This window comes from Mus pahari, chromosome 6 (assembly GCF_900095145.1).
Source record: "Mus pahari chromosome 6, PAHARI_EIJ_v1.1, whole genome shotgun sequence".
NCBI lineage: Eukaryota > Metazoa > Chordata > Mammalia > Rodentia > Muridae > Mus > Mus pahari.
The window spans coordinates 85528951-85550096 of record NC_034595.1 but is presented as its reverse complement, the minus strand read 5'-3'; the positions used below and the strand labels follow the sequence as shown (position 1 = coordinate 85550096).

General features: G+C 54.1%; 1 protein-coding gene across 1 annotated transcript in view; it reads left to right on the top strand.

Annotated features, from left to right (window-relative positions):
- The window catches only part of Man1c1 (mannosidase alpha class 1C member 1), a 142703-nt gene that overhangs the window by 109426 nt on the left and 12131 nt on the right, over positions 1 to 21146 (top strand). Inside the window, exons 3-8 of the mRNA XM_021200031.2 lie at positions 1804 to 1919; positions 3673 to 3753; positions 10258 to 10352; positions 14134 to 14251; positions 16938 to 17031; positions 19172 to 19287. Of these exons, the coding sequence (XP_021055690.1) occupies positions 1804 to 1919; positions 3673 to 3753; positions 10258 to 10352; positions 14134 to 14251; positions 16938 to 17031; positions 19172 to 19287 (620 nt within the window). The remainder of the gene's footprint in view (positions 1 to 1803; positions 1920 to 3672; positions 3754 to 10257; positions 10353 to 14133; positions 14252 to 16937; positions 17032 to 19171; positions 19288 to 21146) is intronic.

The following is a 21146-nucleotide window of genomic DNA, read 5'->3' as shown; positions in this document are numbered from 1 at the left end:
GAGTCCACTTAGCGCTGTCCGTGTTTACCAGGGGGTAGGAACATCTACTGGAGTGTGTGTTGTGTGTGAGTTGCTTTTCTGTTGCTGTGATAAAACAATACAAGCCAACGTAAGACATGGAGGGAAGAGTTTATTTGAGGTTATGGCTCCACGGCAAAAGTCCATAATGGCCTAGGAGGCATGGCAGCCAGAGGCCAGAACAGGAAGCTGAGGGACTACCACAGACAGGAAGTTGAGAGTGAGAACAAGAAGTTGATCAATGCTATAAACCCTCAAAGCCTAGTGATGCACTTCCTCCAGCAAAGCTGTGTGTACCTTCTAAAGGTCACATAAGCTACCTCCATAAACAGTGCCGTCAACACAGGACCGGATGTTCAGGCACAGAGCCTGGGGGACAGCATCTCTGTTGAGAACAGACTCTCCTCCTCTGGAAGCCATTAGTTGCCAGTAGCTCCTTAGCTAGGGGTGCGACGCCATGCCGCAATCTTTCTGGCTTGTTCTTGTGCAGTTCTTACGCATGCTGCCCCAGCCACTGTGAATTCGTGTGTGCAGTGGCCCTGTCATGTCTGGCAAATTGTTCTGCTACAGACATCTGCTCTGGCTCTTATAGGACTTCCAGCCCTTCTTCTCTGAGCCTTGGGTGAGGGGTATCGATGTCTCGGCTCTCTCTATTAATTACCGTCTCCTGTAAATAAATAAATAAATAAATAAGCAGGCAGGCAGGCAGGCAGGCCTCTCTGATGAGGCCTGAGAGATATGTGAATCTATGGATACAAAGATAAGTACTTAGGAGGCCGTTGGAGGTGTCCACTTAGCAAGGTACTAGTACTAGGTTCTCCCTTAGGGCTTCTGGCCTAGCCAGCCACAGATTGTCAGCCCAGTGAATAGTATAGGGCTTGAGTCCAGCTTTGTGGCGCAGGATTCAAATCCAACCAGAAAGTGGTTGGTTACTCCCATAAGGGTAATGCTACTATTATGCCACTACAGCTGTGACTGTAGCACACAGCATTCAGAAGTGGATCAGGTCGATGATTGATTTCCTTCACTGATAGCATGCATGGCACTTTTTATTTGATAGACAGTGTCTGGCTTTAGAACTCATTATGTAGCTCAGGCTAGCCTTGGAATTCATTATGTAGCCCGGGTTGGCCTTGAGCTCCCAGCAACCCTCCTGCTACTGCCTCCTGAGTGCTTGAGTTGTAGGCATGCACCACACAGCCTGACTGGTTTGGTTTGGTTTGATTTTAACTTAAGTGGTCCCAGGGTTATCTTCCAAGCATGTAAAGATAGGTCTGTGTCGCCTCTGTGCATGGATGTCCCTGCGATGTCCCTATGCTATGTTCTAGCCCCCGTTGCAGGACTTGGCGGACTTGGGTATCCTCTCTGGGTTCACAGTTCTATATGGCCGTCTCCCTACATAAGCAGACATGAGCACCTGTGTTTTCCATAGGATAAAGAAGAAGGCAGGTTGAGTGGGCCCCAGGACTGGCTGTGCCCAGGGAGCTGTGTGTGCTATATTGGTCAGGGCAGTGTCTCCTGGAGCTGAGTGAGTTGCTGACCACAGACTGACCCTGGTCTGGGACTGGATCAGCACAGCCTCCGCCTCCCGTTCCCCAAGGAGACAGAATGGCAGGTCCATTCTCACGGTTACTGGAGGTACTGGAGTCACCCCAGGTGCTGCCTTGAAGCTCTCCAGGCATTTGAGGCCCCTGGGGATGGGTGACAAGAATGGGTCCTGTCTAGACAAGAATGGAAAGGATAAAAATGGCCCCCAGGTCACACATGTGATTCTCTGTCCCGCAGGCGGTCTCAGTGGGGCAACCATCATTGATTCTCTTGACACCCTCTACCTCATGGAGCTGAAAGAGGAGTTCCAGGAGGCCAAGGCCTGGGTGCAAGACAGCTTCCACCTGAACGTGGTGAGTCAGAGGTGGTGGGGAGGCGAGGGCCAGCCTCCAACGGGCTTCCTGCCTGGGACTGTGTAATAGAGCAGCGGAGAGCCAGGCTGTCGCATGTACCCTGATGAGTCTCCTCACCTCAGGGAAGAGCAGGCTTGAAGTGAAGCTGTCTCCCAGCTGGTGTCCTCTGGTACAAGGGGACAGCCAGGGCCACCCCTCCTCCCTCCCTCCCCATGGTGCTCATCTTGGGCCTGTCACTTGCTCAGCAAGTGGTAGGAGGGAAAGTGGCTTAGTTAGAGGCAGGAGGTGAGGGGCGCCTGGCCTGCGAGCTGAACTGGAGAGCAGGGAAGGGCTTTCAGAGGGCTGTGGAGAGGTTTTTATGGCGCCATAAAGTCAACCCGAAGGCTAAGTGGGCTCCTCATCACCGTTATAATTACTAGAATCATCTTGAGGCCTTTGTGAGCCCAGGGGAGCCTTTGTTCCTTTAAGGTGTGGGGGGGGGAGGGGCAGAGGAGCATCTCCAGGGACTCACATGGCACAGGCCCCAGCTCCTCCAGGCAGAGGATGGGCCTGCCCAGGGGACCAGGGAGCTGTGGACACTCAGGCAGCCTAGGGAAGGTTGGAGTGTTTTCAGGAAAAAAGAAAGGTGGGGTCATGACCTCTTCGTGCCTTAGCTTCTTCATCTAGAGAGTGAGGTGACATCACGGAGCCCTATGAGGTTAAAAGGCAGTGAGATTTCCACACTTTTTGCTAGTGGAAACATCCTCCCAGATTAACAGCTAACAATGGCTGCTGTGCATAGTGAAAACTTGCGTCAGACCTGGTGTTGCGGTCTTGGAATCCCAGCTACTCTAGAGGCTGAAGCAGCCGGAGCTTGGACAATTTAGCGAGACCCTGTCTCAAAATAAAGAAAAAAGAAGTCCGGGGTTATAACTCATTTGCCTAGACCCTCAGTTAACTCCACAGCATTAGAAATAAAATTTAAAATATAATGCGGAAAGCTGCCAAGGAGGAGCACCTGGGGCTAAGGGGGTAGAAACAGGAGCCTGCTTGAGACCCTGCCACAGCTTACTGTGTCACCTGTGAGGCGGCTTGCCTGCCTGGGAGGTGGTGTCACACTCGTTCTGTGCAGAAGGAACGGGGGGGGGGGGGTTGGGGGGGAGAGAAATCTATCCCAAGTCACAAAGCCATGTACAGACCGTGGCGCCCTTGGCAGGATGCCTCCACACCTGCTTTGTACCGGGCAGTGAGTGTGGGGGGCACGGGCATGGAGAAGGGCGGTGTCGGTGGGCCTAGAGGCTGATGGCTCTTACACTGGCGTCTGCCCACAGCCTCCTGCTCAGCTCTGACCTGCTCTCTCACTCCAGCTAAGCCATGGGAACTTCTCAGGATGGGGCGAGGGTGGCAGACTAGAAAAGGCTTGGCTTCTCCTTGGGCTAAGCTTCTCCTGCGGCTCGGCACGGGTCCTGGAGCTCCTTGGAGCCCAGCCAGGCGGAACTGCTCCAATGGCCTCCGGCAAGGCTGGGGATGGGAGCCAAAGCTGGTGTTTATTTGGAATGCTTAAATGCACAGTAGCAACTGCCAGGCAGGTGCCGGCCTCTCCCAACCTCAGCTATGACAAGGGAGCTGTGGCCTGGCCTGCTGGGGTCCTGGGGCAGGGTGCTGGTATGTATTGAGGGGAGCAGCGTGGCCCTTGTCCAGGGCCTGGCTGACTGTGGGAGGCTCACATGCATCCTTACTGGACCCGTTGCCCCCCTCTCCCACCTTCTTGCAGAGTGGAGAAGCATCTTTGTTTGAAGTGAACATCCGGTATATCGGAGGACTGCTCTCGGCTTTCTACCTGACGGGAGAAGAGGTAAGTTGGTCCTTTGAGGCCCCAGGCTGGACAGGTCTTAGAAAAACTATTCCTGCCTCTACTTTTCCCATGGCTTCATGGGGGCCGGAAGTCAGCCAGAGACCAACCAGGACCCCGTGACACCCCCCACCCCCCACTCCCCGCTCCATGAGGATTCCACATTGCACAGATCTGTGGCCCAGGTGAGCACACTTGGGGCCCAGAGCACCTGATGACTTCTGTGAGGATGGAACCATATCTGTGCAGAACCAGACACATGCAAGATCCATAGATGTCGGATCTCAGGACCCACGGGGCCCAGCTGCTGCTGCTTCTTACCCCCATGGACATTGGCTTTTTTTTTTTAAACAGGTGTGGGTGTTTGCTTGTGTATATGTATGTGAACCGCATGTGTGTCTAGTACCCACAGAAACCAGAAGAAGGCATTGGATCCCTGAAATTGTAGTTACAGCTGGCTGTGAGCCTCCATGCGTTAGGACTGAACCTGGGTCCTCTGGAAGAGCAGCCAGTGCTCTTAACTGCCGGGTGGCAGAGCCCATAGGTTTTCATATACTTCACAGCCAACCCTTTCCTTGGCTCTTCTCCTGGGCAGAACTGCCTGCACCCATTCTCAAGGGAGCAGTGGGGCAATGGGGCAATGGGGCCGCCCTGCTGGCCATAACCTGTAACTGCAAGCCTTTGAGGGCCAAGAAGTGCCCAGGGTCACTTGCTGGTGGAATTAAACAAGTCCCCTCTTACCACTTTCTTTCGAGCCATCGGATGGTCATGTTACCTCTTTAGACCAAACAGCCCTTGTGACATGGAACAGAACAGAGCTTGGCCTTGGCTGTCACCGCCAAACGATGTCTTCTCTCTGCCAGAGAATTCTGAATTGTACTGAGATTGGGAGAAACTGGAGCCTCCCCTCTCCCCTCGTGACCACTTGTCATAGCACAGCCTGAGTATCGGGTAGCCAGGTTGGCAGTGTCCCCAGAACGTAGGTCATCAGTCAGACTGTTCCCCGGGATCCAGAGGGCCCCTCTGCCCAGCTCTGCCACCACCTGGAGGTAGGAGCCAGGCAGGTAAAGCAGGTAAGATACAGAGAAATCCTGACCCGCTCCATCACTGTGATCCAAGAAAGTCTCCTTCCCTCGCTGTCATGGCTGAAGTCGAGGGCTTAGAGGCAACAAGCCGCCTCTATCTCTCCAGTCGCTTCAGGCCTCTCTCCATCAAACATAATCTCCTCAGCGGAGATTACTGCTTGTACCAATTTGTCCAAAAAAAAATTGTCGATGGGAGCCCTCGGCTTCGAGCCACCCAGAGCTTGAATATTATTTGAAAACCCCAGGACAGGAAAATGACAGAGTGAGCAAGGGGAAAAAAAAGGCAGTCACTCATGTGCTTCAGAGGCTCCTGCCCAGCCTCCCCTGGCTGGCGTGGTGGGAGGGATGACCACAGGGAAGGGGAGGGGAGATGCTTAGGACCAAGAAGCTGGTGGCTCCTGGTGACAGCCTCCCAGCTCCCCTTTGACCCTTCTCTGAAGAGTCTGTCGTTCTGAGCCTGTGGCTCCCTGAGCGGCCCGCACTTTGACTTCAGGATGTACATCTGGGGCTGTGGACCAGGGCATTGGTGACTTGAGAAAAAGTTCACAGCCAGGCGGTGGGCGTCCTCCTGTAATCCCAGCACTCAGGAGGCAGAGGCAGGTGGATCTCTGTGTTAGAGGCCAGCTTGGTCTACAAGGTGAGTTCCAGGACAGCCAGGGCTACACAGAGAAACCCTGCCTAAAAAAAAAAAAAAAAAAAAAAAAAAAAAAAAGGAAGGAAGGAAGGAAGGAAAAGAGGAGGAGTTCATAAGGCTCAGAAGGAAGCCCAAGTAACAAGCACGCTGAGCATCTCTGTACAGCGAGGTACAGCACACATCCACGGTCCCCGCTATCCCCGGCCTTCTTCCAGGTTTTGAGTTCTATGGGAGCTGCCTATGTCCCATCAGTGAAGGGAGCGCATCACCCACTTACTGATGGTGAGACAGACTTACAGCTATGACTCACTGAGGGCTGTGCCAGGCCTCATTCTGCCCTTTGACGCTCCAGTCTGTCTCCATTGTCAGTGCCTGCTTCCAGTCACTCTAAGCTCAAGCCACACCCAGTGGCTGCATGGCTTAACTTCCTATGAATGTGTCTGCCACATCTGCTGGCTGCCACTTTCTTGGCTTCAGAGGAAGTGGCAGAAGAGGACCCTGCCGGTTGTTGGTCACTCCTGCCAAGACTGACTCCCGTCAAAAGTCTGGCATGAGGCCAGAGAGATGTCCCGGTAGTTATAAGAGCACTGGATGTTCTTATAGAGGACCTGAGTTCAATTCCTAGCACCCACATGGTGGCTCACCAGCCTCTACAGCTCCCCTCCCAGGGATCCTGATGCCCTCTTCTGGCTTCCCCGAACCCTACGTGTATACAGTACAGACATGCATACCTGCTAAACACCATTACACATAGAATAATAAAATATTTTTTTAAGATGACAGGCATAATCAGAGCTGGGACAGCACTTCACAGTTTAGAAGTACATCCACACAAAATCTCCCTCTTCCTCAATTTCTACAAGAATTCTGTGGAGCTGCTGTGGCACATCCCACCATTCTATTGGGCAGATGCAGAAACCGAGGCTCAGAGACAGTGCAGGGTTCAATGAAAGTCACACAGTGGCAGAGAGGACATGTGCTGGGCCCTTGGCTCCGTGTGCTTTCTGACCCTGTAGGATGAAATTCACACCTGTTTCCCTTCTGTTCGGGCACTGGGACCACGAGGCCACTGAGGCCACACCCCTCTGAGGAGAGACTCCTAGGTGTCCTGGTGAAAGCCACAGAACTCCGTAGCCTTGAGCAAGTCATCCCGGATGACTTAGCCTTAGTGCGGGCCAGCTCTGCAGACACTGAAGGTCTGTAGACAACAGCCCCTCCCCCCTGCTCCATCCCCGGTGGCAGAGTGAGTGGACCCATGTCTTTCTGCCACCGTCAGTTTCATTCTAGCACTCACATGCTCTCCTGATTCCTCCTCAGGGCCACAGGGACCTTCTGTGACACCCAACAGCAAGGCCTCTTAAGGGCTGTGCACAGGAGGGACATGGGACCCTGGCAGAGAAGGTCCGTTCAGCTAGCGTAGTCTCCTCAGAGTCTCAGGCAACTATGCAGCTGCCTGAGCCCCAATCTGGGTGGGCTCCATTCGCCACCGACAACCTCCTGGATGGGTGAAGCCATCCAAAGCCTGCAGGAGATCAAGGCTCTTCCAAGCCCTTCCTGTCACTAAGCCAGTGGCTTCCCAGCCTGAGCACTGCAGCCGACTCACAGAGCCGACCCTGCAGCCACAGAAGCCAGGTGCCTTTGGGATCTAGACCAGCTCCCTGGGGTCTACTTCCAGGTCTCACTGACAGGCACTGGACAGTGTGCTCTTGTCTGACCACGTGGCCAGCCCGGCTGCTCCCCTTCTTCCCTGGCAAGGCCATGTGACCTCAGAGGCCAAGACCATGTGACCTCAGAGGCCAAGGCCATGTCCCCTCAGAGGCCAAGGCCATGTACCCTCAGAGGCCTGGAACCTGTCCACCGGCTCAGGGTTGGGAAGCCTGTAACAGCTGTCTCACAGGACTTTGGTTGTTTGTCTGCTTTATATTCTGTGGTATAGAGATGAGACCCAGGGCCCTTGGGTCTCCATGAGCTCCGTCCCACAAGCCCTCATCATTCATCAGGTTTCCGGTGCTGGTGGCCTTGTTAGGGAGGTCAGGAAACTGAGTCAGCAGAGTGACAGACTGGGGACTTGCATCTCAGCTCTTATGTGACTTTTATGATCCTCTCTAGGTATCCATGGTGATTGGGCCCAGAACCCCTATGAATCTCAAATTCCGGGAAGGCTCAAGCCCTTACCTGAAATAGCATGCTATTTGCAGAGAGCCTACCTCCATCCTCTCAAAGTCCCTAGGACCCAACAGTCAGGGCTTTGCTCCGTTCTGTCCTATAGGAAGATGAATCCCTGTGCATGACTTACAGATGTGATTTTTAATCCCTCCTCCAGGGTGTGGCCCGCACTGGCTTCTAACATTTGTCTTCCTCAGTGTCGGGATTGCAGGTGGACCCCGTCATGGCCAGCTTCTTTTTAAAGTGTGTTCTCAGTCTAGGATTTGTTGAAAATGGAGTCCATATAACTGTGTTATAGGCCTGGTGTGTGTGTGTCTGTGTGTGTGTGTCTGTGTGTGTGTGTGTGTGTGAGAGAGAGAGGGGGGGGGTTGGTCATGCATGCATGTGGGTAGATGCCTGCACGCAGGAATTGGGAGGTCAGAGCAGGATATTTCTTACTGTACTGGAGGCTGCCCTGCCAGGGAGCCCCGCCTGTTTCTGCCCTGCCCAGTCCTCGGGTTCTAGGAACCACAGCCACCCCCAACTTCTTATGTGGGTGCTGGCAATCTGAGCTCAGGTCCTCAGACTTGCAGAGGGGGTGCCCTGACCACTGAGCCATCTCTCCCATCCTCTTGTAAAATTCCACAGGCTGAACACCACCATGTACACCTGTAGTCTCACCTGCTCAGAAAGCTGAGGCAGAAGGATTACGTGAGTGTAGTAGGTGTTTCAAAGCAGCCTGGGCAACACAGTGAGACCTTCACTTCAGGAAAATAAAATAATCTGGTAAAGCCGGGCGTGGTGGCGCACGCCTTTAATCCCAGCACTCGGGAGGCAGAGGCAGGCGGATTTCTGAGTTCGAGGCCAGCCTGGTCTACAGAGTGAGTTCCAGGACAGCCAGGGATACACAGAGAAACCCTGTCTTGGAAAAAAGCAAAACAAAAACAACAACAACAACAAAAATCTGGTAAAAGGCACAGACTGACCAGAAGAAGGAGACAAACCCGTCCACGGGCCAACCCCTCTGAGAGGACATTGTTAATGTTTTTATTTGTTCCCTTCTTTATTCAATGCATCCATATGTAAACAAATCTTAAATTGAGTTACAGTATTTTGAAATACTTTTCTAGGTTCAAAGATGTATATACTCTCTTGCTCCTGTGCCATTTTGGTGGCTGCGTGACATTACATCACGTGGAGGCCAGAACTGAGCCACTTCCGAGTTGCCTGATTCACCACGGTCTATTTTAGGCAATGCTGGAACGAACAGCCATGATAGAAACCCTTTTGCAGCTCAATTATTTATGTCCTAAGAAAAATTGGCTTGGTTCGTTTAACTTTTTTTTTTTAAATCACATCTGTCCATTTGTTTTGTGAGGTTGTGCGCACACTCGTGTGTGTCACAGTGTACGTGTGGTTGTCAGAGCACAACTTCTAAGAGTGGGCGCTCTCCTTCTGTCATGCCGGTCTCGGCGATCGAACTTGGGCCAATCAGCCTGGCTGCAAGCACCTTTAGGAACTGAGGCTGTTTTGGAGAAACTGGTTATGAGAGACACTGCTGAGTCTGAAGGTCATGTGTCCTGAGTTAATGTGGCATTTCAGAGGGACAGTTTAAAAGGCTCGGAACCTCACTTGGGGGCCCTGGTCTGTGACCTTGTTTTGCCTTGTTAGCTATCGTGTAGAGGGTTTAAAACCCATTCACCCTTTCTCCCCTGTGCATAACACCGAAAACAATTGAGTGGCCTCCACTATCAAAGAAAGACATTTCTCCTGTGATCTCATTGAGAAGCTGTCACCCAGGCGGTAGAAGTTTCTAGAACTTGGATGGTCTGGACTTCAAGTCCAATGCTGTATATTCTCTATACAGATACACAGCTCATTTCCCTTACTCTCAATGTTTTAATTAGCTCCCCCTCACAGAACAAAATGCCTGAGACAACTTCAAGAAAATGTCCAGCTGGGCTCACTGGTTCAGTGGTCCCTGCTTGCTTAGCCACTGCCTCGGGTCCAGAGTGGTCCAGGACATCATGGCTGAAACACATGATGGAAGAGATGCCAGGAAGCAGAGACCAAGGTGTGGGGGCGTGTTCTACTATCCTCAGCAAGCCCCCCTCCCAACCTAACTCTTTTCCCTTCGGTTCCAGCCTTTAAAGGTTCCACCATCTCCCGGTAGTAACAAGACTGGGGACCAAGCCTTCTACACATAGACCTTTGGGGTCTCTCCAAGTGCACGCCGCACCATTCAGCCTGTAGCATCATCTCACAGCCTGTAGCATCTCACAGCCTGTAGCATCTCACAGCCTGTAGCATCTCACAGCTCGGTGAAGGCAGTGCTGATGCCAGCAGCACCCCCTTCTCAGTGGGATCTGCCCCTGGACTTGGAGGTGACACTGACTTCTTTCCCCTCCCCTTCCCAAGGTCACCTGATCACAATGACAGGTCTTCGTCCTCCCCCCACCCCCCAACCATCTGAGGAACAACTCAGGCATTTCATGAACACAGAAATGGATGCTCAGAAATGCCTGGTGTAAGGACCGCAAAACCCAGCTGTCTGGGGGCCAGATCCTTTCTCTCAGCCTTGACTGGGTTAGAGTGACCACTCCACCCTATTTAGACTCAGTGCCCTTTGACCTTTCCCCGCAGGTGTTCCGGGTGAAGGCCATCAAGCTGGGTGAGAAACTGCTGCCTGCCTTCAACACACCCACAGGCATCCCCAAGGGCGTGGTCAACTTCAAAAGGTGAGATGCCCGCTTTGAACTGGTGACCATGATCCACCCCCATTTGTGGATGAGGAGGCCCAGGGACAGTTGGCAGACAGAACAGAGTCCTAGGGAGTCAGTTTTATCTGACTTAAATGCTTGCAGATGCGGAAGCTGAGGGACTCGGATGGATCGTTTCTTTTCTGTGCACACTGCAAACTGACCTTCATTAAGCATTGCCCTGGACAGGCACTGGCTACCCAGTGTAGGTCTCAGGGTTTGAACTACGAAGGCTTGACCTTCCCAGGGTGGGAGGGACATTTGTTCCCAGCCGCCAGTGTCGTGTTGCCCGAGAACCTGTTGGCCCTGGCTTCCCGGGCGGATCCCGCAGCTCTCTGGGCCATGCGTGACATCCTTGAGCTAAGAGAGGAAGGCTGCGTAGCCCATACTCCCTGTCCTGCCGGAGCAGTCATCTGGGGTCCCTCACCCTCCCTCGCTGCCCTGTGGCCTTGGTAGATTTGCCCTCCTTGCCCCCGAAACCAGCTCCTCGTTCACCTCCCCCGGTGGCAAGACTTCCCAGTGTCCTCAGCAAAACTTCACAGAGGCCAGGGTGGCCATAAGGCTGGCCGAGGTCATCCTCCGTATCGACTTGACCCCTCAGCAACACAAACGCAGGCCTGGGTGCTAAGCGCTCTCAACAGACACTGATCCTGAGAATGGAGGCAGAAGAGACCCACACCCTGGGTCTGGGCACAGCCCCCAGTGCCCCTCCCCCAGCCCTATCCCCCTGTCTCACCTGTGGCCCCAGCAGAGCCTGGTCCTACCCAGACCCTAAGATTCCTGGCCCAGTCGTGGCTATTTTTAGGCTCCGTGATGGGCCATGGAGAGATGCTGTGTGTGCAGTGGACTTCCTGGCACTTCTCCTTTTCGTAGAAGCAACTGCTAAAGATGGGAGGGTCACAGGGGCAGCACCTGCCACCGAGAACGCTCCTCAGAGACGCCCTGGCAGAGGGCTGGACCCACTTACTCTTCCTGTAGTGTTCCAGCAGGCCTGATCCCGGGCATCTAGCGGGCTGGGTGAACTGCCCTGCCACCCCCACCCCCCCGCACTGCTCAGCGTGGAGATGGGTGCTCACCTCTGTAGGGGAGGCACGGTGGGGGAGCCAAGGCCTGCTGTGGCCGGCAGAGACCACTGGCTACCTGAGACAGTGATTGTGGCCAATCCAGGGCCACGCACACACGTGCGCGCGCACACACACACACACACACACACACACACGCATGCATCACTCCTGTTGCCACCCAGGGCCACTAGTTAAGGACTCCGACGTTCAAGCTGCCCATTGTCACGCCCTTCTCAGATCCATGCACGGCCTCCTGCAGTTACCCAGGCATTCCTTTACTTGGGTGTTCTCCCTCTAAACCTGTGTAAACACATTGCTAGCAGCTTTTGAGCACGCAGACACCCTGTGAGCCCGTGACAGAGAACTTTCCTTTCTCACCACCGGGGAGGACTTCTTTTGCCAGGAAAGAAAGCAAGGCTCAGAGAAGTGCTGTAACGTCCCCAAAGTCACACAGCAACTGAGTAAAGCTCGGATTTGAACTCGGCTCTGGCTGTCATGATTACACCATACCCAAGAGGTTAACCGAGTAGCGAGGGTACTGTGGAGCAGCCCCCCGCCCCGCCGGGGGAGAGGAGAGGGGTACAAAGCTTACTGTTGGCCCACTGGGTCACAGAGCTGGTCGGAGGACCCCTCTCCTCTCCAGAATGCTGGAGTTGCCTTTAGCACCTAGTATTTAGATTCGGCTCTACCGCTTTCTGTGTGACATTGAAAAAGTGCCTCCCGCTCTCTGAGCCTAAATATTCCCACCTATGACAGGAAGATCACAGTATCTGCTAATAGAGTTGGGTGAAGGTAAAAATAAGACACCAAAGTCACCTGGCTCCCGTTAGAAGTGTATTGTCACTTACTTATGCATAATTACATACTGATAAAGATGACGGTCACGTGCATAATTGATGCCTCACAATAGCTCCGTGAGGCTGAGCACCTTGGTTTAAAGGAGGAGGAAGCTGAGGTCTAGTTAAGTGGAGGGGCACTCCTGAGGGCCCCTGGTCTGGGACATAGAGAAAGCCAGTGACTAGGCAGAGAGTGACAAAGCACCCCCCACTCCCCTCCCCCACCCCTACGCTTGGTTCGGTTTGGTTCAGTTGGCATGCTTTCCCTACTATCTGAAGCCTCTGGGGCTGGTGACTGAGGGAGGCCAGGAGAGAGAACAGAGAGGCCTGTGTGGCAAACAGGGAGTCCAGAACTCACTGGAGGCCGGAAGGGAATGAGGGCACACACCTTTGATCCCAACACTCTGGAGGCAGAGGTAGGCAGATCTCTGAGTTCAAGGCCAGCCTGGTCTACAGAGTGAGTTTCAGCATAGCCTGGTCTACCTAGTGAAATAATGTTTAAATAGCAAGCAAGCAGGCTAACTGGGAGGCTGAGCTACCTAAAAGGATCATCTCTCTTTCTCTGCCAGAACACCAGAGACCGATACAGGGCAGGGGCAGAGCTCAGAGTGACCTGTGAGGCCTCGGGCCTTCAGAGGTGTGGCCCCCAGGCACCTCCCCACCCCACACTGCCTTCCCAGGCCGCCTCCATCTGTAGAGATAGATGGATGGACAGCAGCGGGTTCTGAGGCAGCAGGAGAGCGGAGGAACCCCCCCAAAGGCGACACAGCCACCCACGGCCTGCAGAGGCGAGGTGCCTGCTGCGTCTTGCTCTCTCCCTGAGTCTTACACTAACTCTCTGTAGATTGCCTGTCCCCTTGGCATCCTAAATAATCCTGGGAGAAAGTAGTGAAGATCCGCGTGTGGAATCTGAGACACAGGAGAGGAGGCCCCGTCTTGCCCATAGCAGTCCTTAACCCCTCCCCCTCCCTTACTTTCCTGCCCCCCCCCCCAGAAGCCTGAGCCTGGGGAAGCAATGGCAGGAAGCGGTTGTCCTCATTCTGCTATACAGAGACGGAAACTGAGGCACACAGGATTCAAGGACTTGTCTGAGCTCGCCAGCTGCCCAGTGCCATGCCCTGCCCCTTCTGGTTCCGGGGTGTAGCAGGCAGAGGTCTGGGAAACTCCCCCTCACAGAGTGGGGTGATGTGGGCAGAGGCCTCGGGCTGGCTCAGTGCTGCTTACTGAAGGGCCCAGCTGCTGCGCTGTCTGGTGACTGGTGGGTAGTGTCTGCCTCTGGCCTGATCCTTTGTCTCTAGAAGGGAAGGTGGGAAGACAACTCACATACTGAGAATTTTCTTCCCATAGCCCTAGACCCTGAAGTGGACATCAGAGCCTCTGCAAGCACAGGGCGAGAACATGACTGACATGTTCATACGAGGCTAGCCGTGGCTACGAGGGCTCTACTTTCGCTCCTCACCCCCAGATTCCTTGGGTCCAGCAGTCCAGTCTGGGACTTATAGGACCTTGGATAAAAGGCAAAAGTCTATGTGTGTTTCAGGGTGTCTCTGAAAATGATCATTGAGTATCCTGTGGGGCTTTGGGGCTCCTCAACGACACCATCAATGTCACCTGTAGATTTCACCACAGTCACAATACCCCAAACACTATAGAGGCTGCTTGGTAGGAACAAAGACTGTGGCGTGAGCTCAGACCACCTTCACCGGGTCCCACCCCTCACCAGCCTCGGTGCCATCCACATGGTAGGGCCCAGGAGGATTAGCCAAGGTGCCTGGCACACAGCAGGCACCACCCTGTACCACAGCTGCTGCCGCTCTCAGCCAAGGAGCCAGCAGGGTGACACAGCTGATGTCTTTTCAGCGGTAGCTGGGGCTGGGCCACCGCAGGCAGCAGCAGCATCCTGGCCGAGTTTGGGTCCCTGCACTTGGAATTCCTGCATCTTACTGAACTCTCTGGCAATCCAGTCTTTGCAGAAAAGGTGAGTTTCCCCCCCTACTCCAAGGGATAGAGGGCAGGCGTCTGCAGTTGAGGTTTGCAGACCCCAGCCACCACTCTCGAAACAGTAACTGGTGGGAGAACCAACTGTGCCCAACACCAGGTGGCAGGGAGGGAAACAGAAGCCACCAGAGCTCTGCCAGCGAGGCTCGTGCTGGTGCACGGGCTGGTGGCAGATCTGTGAGCCTGTGAAATCTGGAGTCTGTGACTGAGAGCCAGGCTCCGCATCCTGGCAGGAACAGGCGGTGGTGTGCGAGTCCCTTTCCAGGGACATTTAGCTTTTCTCAATGTGAGATCTCCCCGCCTTTCCCTCCCGGGTGCTGTCTGGCTCGAGTTGGCAGCAGGCTGGCAGAGCGGCTTCCTCGACACCGTTCTTGGCTGCCCAAGGCTACGTGGGTGCTGAGAAGAGCATCCAGGCCATCACCCAGTCCTGACGATGGCCCAGACCAGGCCCTGGGAAGCTCTCCAGAAGGGCTATAGCCCTGGGCAATCCGCAAGCGAACATCTGGATTCAGATTTAATCCCGAATCCAAAAGAAGTCAGTGTACACATAAGCCCCTTCCAGACCCCTCTGAGAACAACCTTTGGGGTCCCACTGTCCCTCTGACATGGCCACACACTGTCTTGGGCCACCAGCTGTTCTCCGAGCATATCTACCACCACCCCAGCAAACAGCTGGAAGGAAACCTTTGCTTGCCCCGGGCCCCGGAGTCTGCACATTCATATGATGCCCAATGTTCCTTAATACTAGATTTGGGGCCACTGTGTCCTCTGTGTGGGAATCCATCAGGACAGAGACGCTCAGGACAAGCTTGATTGGTGCCTCCTGCCCTTACCTATCCCTGGATAGGTACGGCCAACCTCTCCATCAGAGGCCTGTGAGTCCTATGGCCACTCAGATGAGTCTAACCACATTGCCCAGTGCCATGCCATCTGACCCTAACCCAGCCCTGGCTTTCAGTTCTCACTACCCTCCAGATGGACTTCCCTGGGACGCCCTGGCCAGCTCAGGAAAAGGTCCCCAAGAGTGCACACTGGCCCTTACCATGTGCTGGACAGGTTTTATCTCCCCCCGGCGGGGGAGGGGGTGGCAGGAGTGGGGAGAGGGGTGTTTTCTGCCAACCCTATGTAACTGAGGGTGGAATGAGATCCAGAGAGGCTGAGTCACCTGCCCCAGGGCAGCCAGCTAGTGAGTGAGTAATAAAACTGAGAACCCGGGCCGGGCCGGCCGGGAACTTTACAGCCTCTCTCTTCCCAGGGCATTGGCGCACAGCTGGCTGCAGGCTGCAGCTCCAGACTCCCGGTCCCTCTGTCGCTCTCCATTTGCATACTTCAGCTATTTTCGTCCCCCTAGTCACGCCTCCCGCAGAGGCGATTATTAGCAGTCAAAGTTTTACAGCGCCCTGCCCCCTCCTGGAGAGCTAATGTAGCCTGCTTCCCTGGGTCCCACCAGGACAGGGGAGCATAGACGACAGGCAAGAGAGTCTCCCTGTCCCTCTCATGGTCTCTGTTGCCTTCAAGGGACCAGAGGTCCAATGAGGCAAAGCCAAGCGCCTCTGAGATAAAGGAAGACTGATGCTGACGTTGATGCTGACAGCTCAACCTCCCAGCTGCCCCTTTGTGCCAGTTTATCTGTGGGTGGGAGGCAGTGTGGAGGCTTGCTCTCCCAGAGAGTCCAGTTCTAGTGGACATCAGGGAAAAGCTCTCCATTGCGCCTCCTGCCACGTGCAACCCCGGTGGCTGCAAGCCCAGCCTCTGCCCTGTGCTGGCCTCGCCCTCTGGGTCCCCTGTGCTTGCCTCGCCCTCTGGGTCCCCTGTGCTTGCCTCGCCCTCTGGGTCCCCTGTGCTGGCCTCGCCCCCTGGGTCCCCTGTGCTTGCCTTGCCCTCTGGGTCCCCTGTGCTGGCCTCGCCCCCTGGGTCCCCTGTGCTGGCCTCGCCCTCTGGGTCCCCTGTGCTTGCCTCGCCCTCTGGGTCCCCTGTGCTTGCCTCACCCTCTGGGTCCCCTGTGCTTGCCTCGCCCTCTGGGTCTGTATTGGACCCATGGGCTGTTCCATGCAGGACAAGGAACATAGACAGACAGACAGACAGTCCAAGGACTCGGGGCGACCTGATCCATGCTCCAGCTCTCTGCTTGCTTACGTGGGCTGGGCTGGGGCTCCATCAGTGGTGTTTGCCTAGCATACTCGAAGCCCTGGGTTTGATCCGGAGCAGTCATAAATAGGACATGGTCATGCACGGCTATGACCCCAGCACTCAGGGTGGAGGCCGAAAGACCAAGAGGTCGAGGTCAAGCTGAGCTACATGAGACCCTGTCTTTAGAAGGAGGACAAGTAGCTTAAAGATAGCTACGCCCCTCATCTGAAACTCCTCCCCCAGAGTGGACTGCGGGGGGGGGGGGGGGTGGTGGGGGTGGTACTGACAGGTAGCCAGCCCAGGATTGGACTGTTCCAGGCAGAGCAGTCAGCAGAGGGATGGGGAGTCAGGCTGCACTTGGCTTCATCCCACCGTGCTCTGCGTGCAGGCACAAAACCTGTGCCTCTTTTCACCGTCTCCCCTACAACCAGAAAGCTTTAACCCCCATGTGCATCTGAAAACTATGTGTGTCATCCTCGAGGGTGGAGAATTGGTGGCTTCTTCGGGAAAGTGACTGTGCCTGGTGTCTCTCACAGGTCAGACATATCCGCAAGGTCCTCAGGGAGATTGACAAACCCTTCGGTCTCTACCCCAACTTCCTCAGCCCCACGAGTGGAAACTGGGTGCAGCGTAAGTACTGGCCCCGTGGCTTCTCCTCCTGTGGGTTCCCATTCGGGCTTCCTGAACCCAAGCAGGCACCGGCTGAGAGCTGGGGTTGGGCACCAGCTCGGGATTCACCGGCCTGGACATGCCAGCACCTGTGTGCCCGACTATTCCCAGCCACCTTAGCATCCATCTCTCTCAGCAGCCCTGCACCCTCCACCATCCAGACTTGCAGGAATGTCCCACTTAAGGCCCTCACTCAGAAGTGACTGCAGGAAAGGGCCCAGGGAGCTCCCCCTACCCCTTTCATCTGGCTTCCCACCTCCAGCTTTGATTTAGACAAAATTTTAGGTGGGGCCAAACTAGGCAGCGATCTAAAACTCACTCACCACTATATTTTAAATTCCTTGAATCAGTCCTGGGCATTTCAGCTTTTTCAATTTAAAGAGTTAGCCCAGGCTGTTCTGGAACTCCATCTATAGATTAGGCTGGCCTTGAACTCAAAGATCTGCCTGCCTGCCTCTGCCTCTTGAGTGCTGGGATCAAAGGCATGCACCACCACTGCCCTGCTGTTTAAAGATTTTTGGAGACAAGGTCGTCAGGTAGCCCAGGCTGGCTTTGAGTCCTCCTGCCTCCACACCCCAAGTGCCAAGATGACAGGTGTGTGTGGCTTTGTTTTGTCAAAGTCCTAGCCACAGACAGAGTGGGACGGGACGTGTGTGTGCGCACGCGCGCGCGCGCGCGCGCGTGTGTGTGTGTGTGTGTGTGTGTGTGTGTGTGTTTTACATCATTTGCAACCTCAGAAATGACAGATGAAGGGGCAAGAGTGAGGGCCACAGCTCAGGCCACCCAGCCTCTGCTCCTGTTGCTTCCCAGACTCTCCACACTTGGCTTCAGCCTCTTAGGAGACCCAGCTCCTCCTACAGCTTAGATCTACACACACACACACACACACACACACACACACACACACACAGATACACAACAAAGACCCATACCTATACACAAACACACCACACTTATATACGTACACACAGCCATATGCCATATAGACCCACACATATGCACAAACACACCACATATATACACACACACCAGACACAAAGATATAAACCACATAACCCTACACAAACACACACGCCACAACATATACATGGACATACACCACACAGACCCATGCATATACATAAACACACCATACACACACGAACAAGTACACAGACGTAAGCCACAGAGACCCACACACATATATACAAACATACTGCACATATATACAAACATACTGCACATACGCACCACATACAAACACACAAACGCACACCACACAGACACATGCATACACAAAAACACATGCACAAAACAACACATACCCTGTATAAAAGCACAGACAAAAACACACATCCATGCCAACAGTATACATATCACACAAGCACACCACATAGCTGCAGCACGGGCCCACCATCCCCAGACAGAGAGGACCTCTACCGTCCCTTTCAGCTCCCATTGCCTTGATCCCACAAACCAACTTGGTTTCCTGAGGGGGCTGTGTGGCTCGGGTCTGAGCTTTCCATCTGCTCTTGCTCCCTTTCCCCAGCCTCTTCTGAAGGCCCAGCAGTCACTGCTAGGTTTGGCAGACACCGGTCATACCTGTGAACTCTCTGCCACTAGATGAAGACACACACACAAACACACAAATGCATATGAATATGGATATATATACATTCATACATATTTCCTAGTATTCAATTATAAATGTTTAATAAAAAACGAAAAACACACGCCCTTAATCCCAGCACTGGGGAGGCAGAGGCAGGTGGATTTCTGGCAGTTCAAGGCCAGCTGGGTCTCCCAGGACAAAAAGAGAGAGGGAGGTGGGAGAGAGGAATAAATCTGCCCTTTATAGTTAATAACCAGGACCCCGTGTCATCATCCTACTACGGTCAGATGGGCTATGGCCCCGAGGACCCCGGGTGTGGATACAGGACACCTGTCTCAATATGTTCTGGTTCCCAGCTGGGTCCCTTCACCCTACCCTAATGGGATTGGGCGACAGCTGAACGGATGCTGGCTCCACCCCCAAGCCTAGCTCAGGCCACGGAGGGAGGTCACCTTTTGAACCGAGCCAGTGGCAGATATGCTAGCCCCCCTTGTCATCCTTTCCTTGCAGATCATGTCTCCGTCGGAGGACTTGGGGACAGTTTTTATGAATATTTGATCAAGTCCTGGTTGATGTCAGCCAAAACAGATACGGAGGCTAAAACTATGTACTACGAAGCCTTGGAGGTAAGCGAAGCTTCCCACTGCCCGTTGAGTGGGCAGCCGTCACCCCCGGGGGGCCCTAAGTGCCGGGCAAGGCCGCAGAGTGGCCAGGGAGAGACCGGGAAGGCCTCACCAGCCACACTGATAGCTCCTCAGGCTCCACAGACATCTGCGTCCCTCCCCCATGCTCAGAAGCCTGGGCTCCGGCAGGTCAGGCCATTTGTCCAAGATCTCATAGGAAGTGACAGTCTGCTCTAGAAAGCTTGACTTAAGCCCTCCCCCAGGGGTCTCTGGGCTTCCACTAATGTGCCAAAGCCCAGATGGCAGCCAGGAGCCCCCCGGGGGGGGGGCTCCCCAGCGTGATCTTCAGCTGTCATTCTGTAAAGCAGAGGTGACACTTCAGGAGAGAGAGTGGCGTCCAGGATGTGTGGAGCATACCCTTGGGTCCCTTCTCCGCATGTGGGTGCAAGGTGAGGTTCAGAGAGAGAAAGGACACTTGCCCACAGCTACATGGCACTGAACTGTCAGAGTTAATGTCATCGCTGGTCTCCTCAAGGGGGTGAGTCGTCCCCCCCCCCCCCGCCAAGAGAGGAAAACTTAGAAAAGGGAGTTGGGGAGCTGGAGCTATGGATGCCGGTGAGCCGAGCTGGTGAAGAAGCACATTCAGGGGCTGGAGAGATGGCTCAATGGTTAGGAGCACCGTCTGCTCTTCCAGAGGATCTGGGTTCACTTCCCAGGACACATACGGTGGCTCACAACTGTCTGTAACTCCAGTTCTGTGGGATCCAATGCCATCCTCTGACCTCCCTGGGCACCAGGCATGCACATGGTACACAGACATACATGCAGGTAAAACACTCATACACATAAAGTAAAAATCATAAATCAAAAATACATTTTTTTTGAGTCAGAGCTTTTCTGTGTAGCCCTGGCTCTCTTAGCACCTCCTCTGTAGACCAGGCTGGCCTTGAACTCACAGAGATCTGTCTGCCACGAGTACTGGGATTGTAGGCATGCACCATCACAGACTCGCTAGGAAAGAGAAGGCATGAGACAGGCTTCAGGCCCCGGTTTCCTCAGTCGGTTGGATTCTTTGATCACCTCGCTCAGAAACACCACCTCACGTCCTTTAAAGTGAGCTCCTCCCCCTCCCCCCACCTCTGCCCCGAGTCTAAAGCAATTCTCCATACAGCAGCATGGGATGAGTTATTCCTGTCATTGCCAGCTTTTCTTAACTCCTGGAGTTAACCATGACCCTCTCCTTCACCCGGGAGACCCAACCTGATTGGGACCCTGCCAGTCCCAGGACTGTATCACTCACTCTGTGTCTGTCCCCTCTACCCAGAATGCCATTCGACTGGTCAGGTCCTTCAGACTGGCCAACTCTTCATTCATATGCTACTGAAATGACCTTTCAGCCTCTCTAGCACACACCCAGGCTTATTCTCTTCTTCACTTGTAACAGAATCTGAAATGATTATTTGCACACGTTTGATCTTCCCCAAATACAGCGTGAGTTCTCTAGAACCAACAATCCTGTCTCTGCTTTTACCCCATATGCCTCACTCCTGAGACAGATTGGCACATGGTAGGCACACAGTACTTGTTATAGGAACGAGCAGATGCAGAGTGATGGGCAAGACTGAGTGGGTAATTGGATGGATAGATGGATGGATGGATGGATGGATGGATGGATGGATGGATGGATGGATGGATGGATGGGTGGGTGGGTGGATGGATGGGTGGGTGGGTGGATGGATGGATGGATGGATGGATGGGTGGGTGGATGGGTGGATGGATGGATGGATAGATGGATGGATGGATGGATGAACGGATGAATGGGTGGATAAATGAGTGGATGGATGGATAGATGGATGGATGGA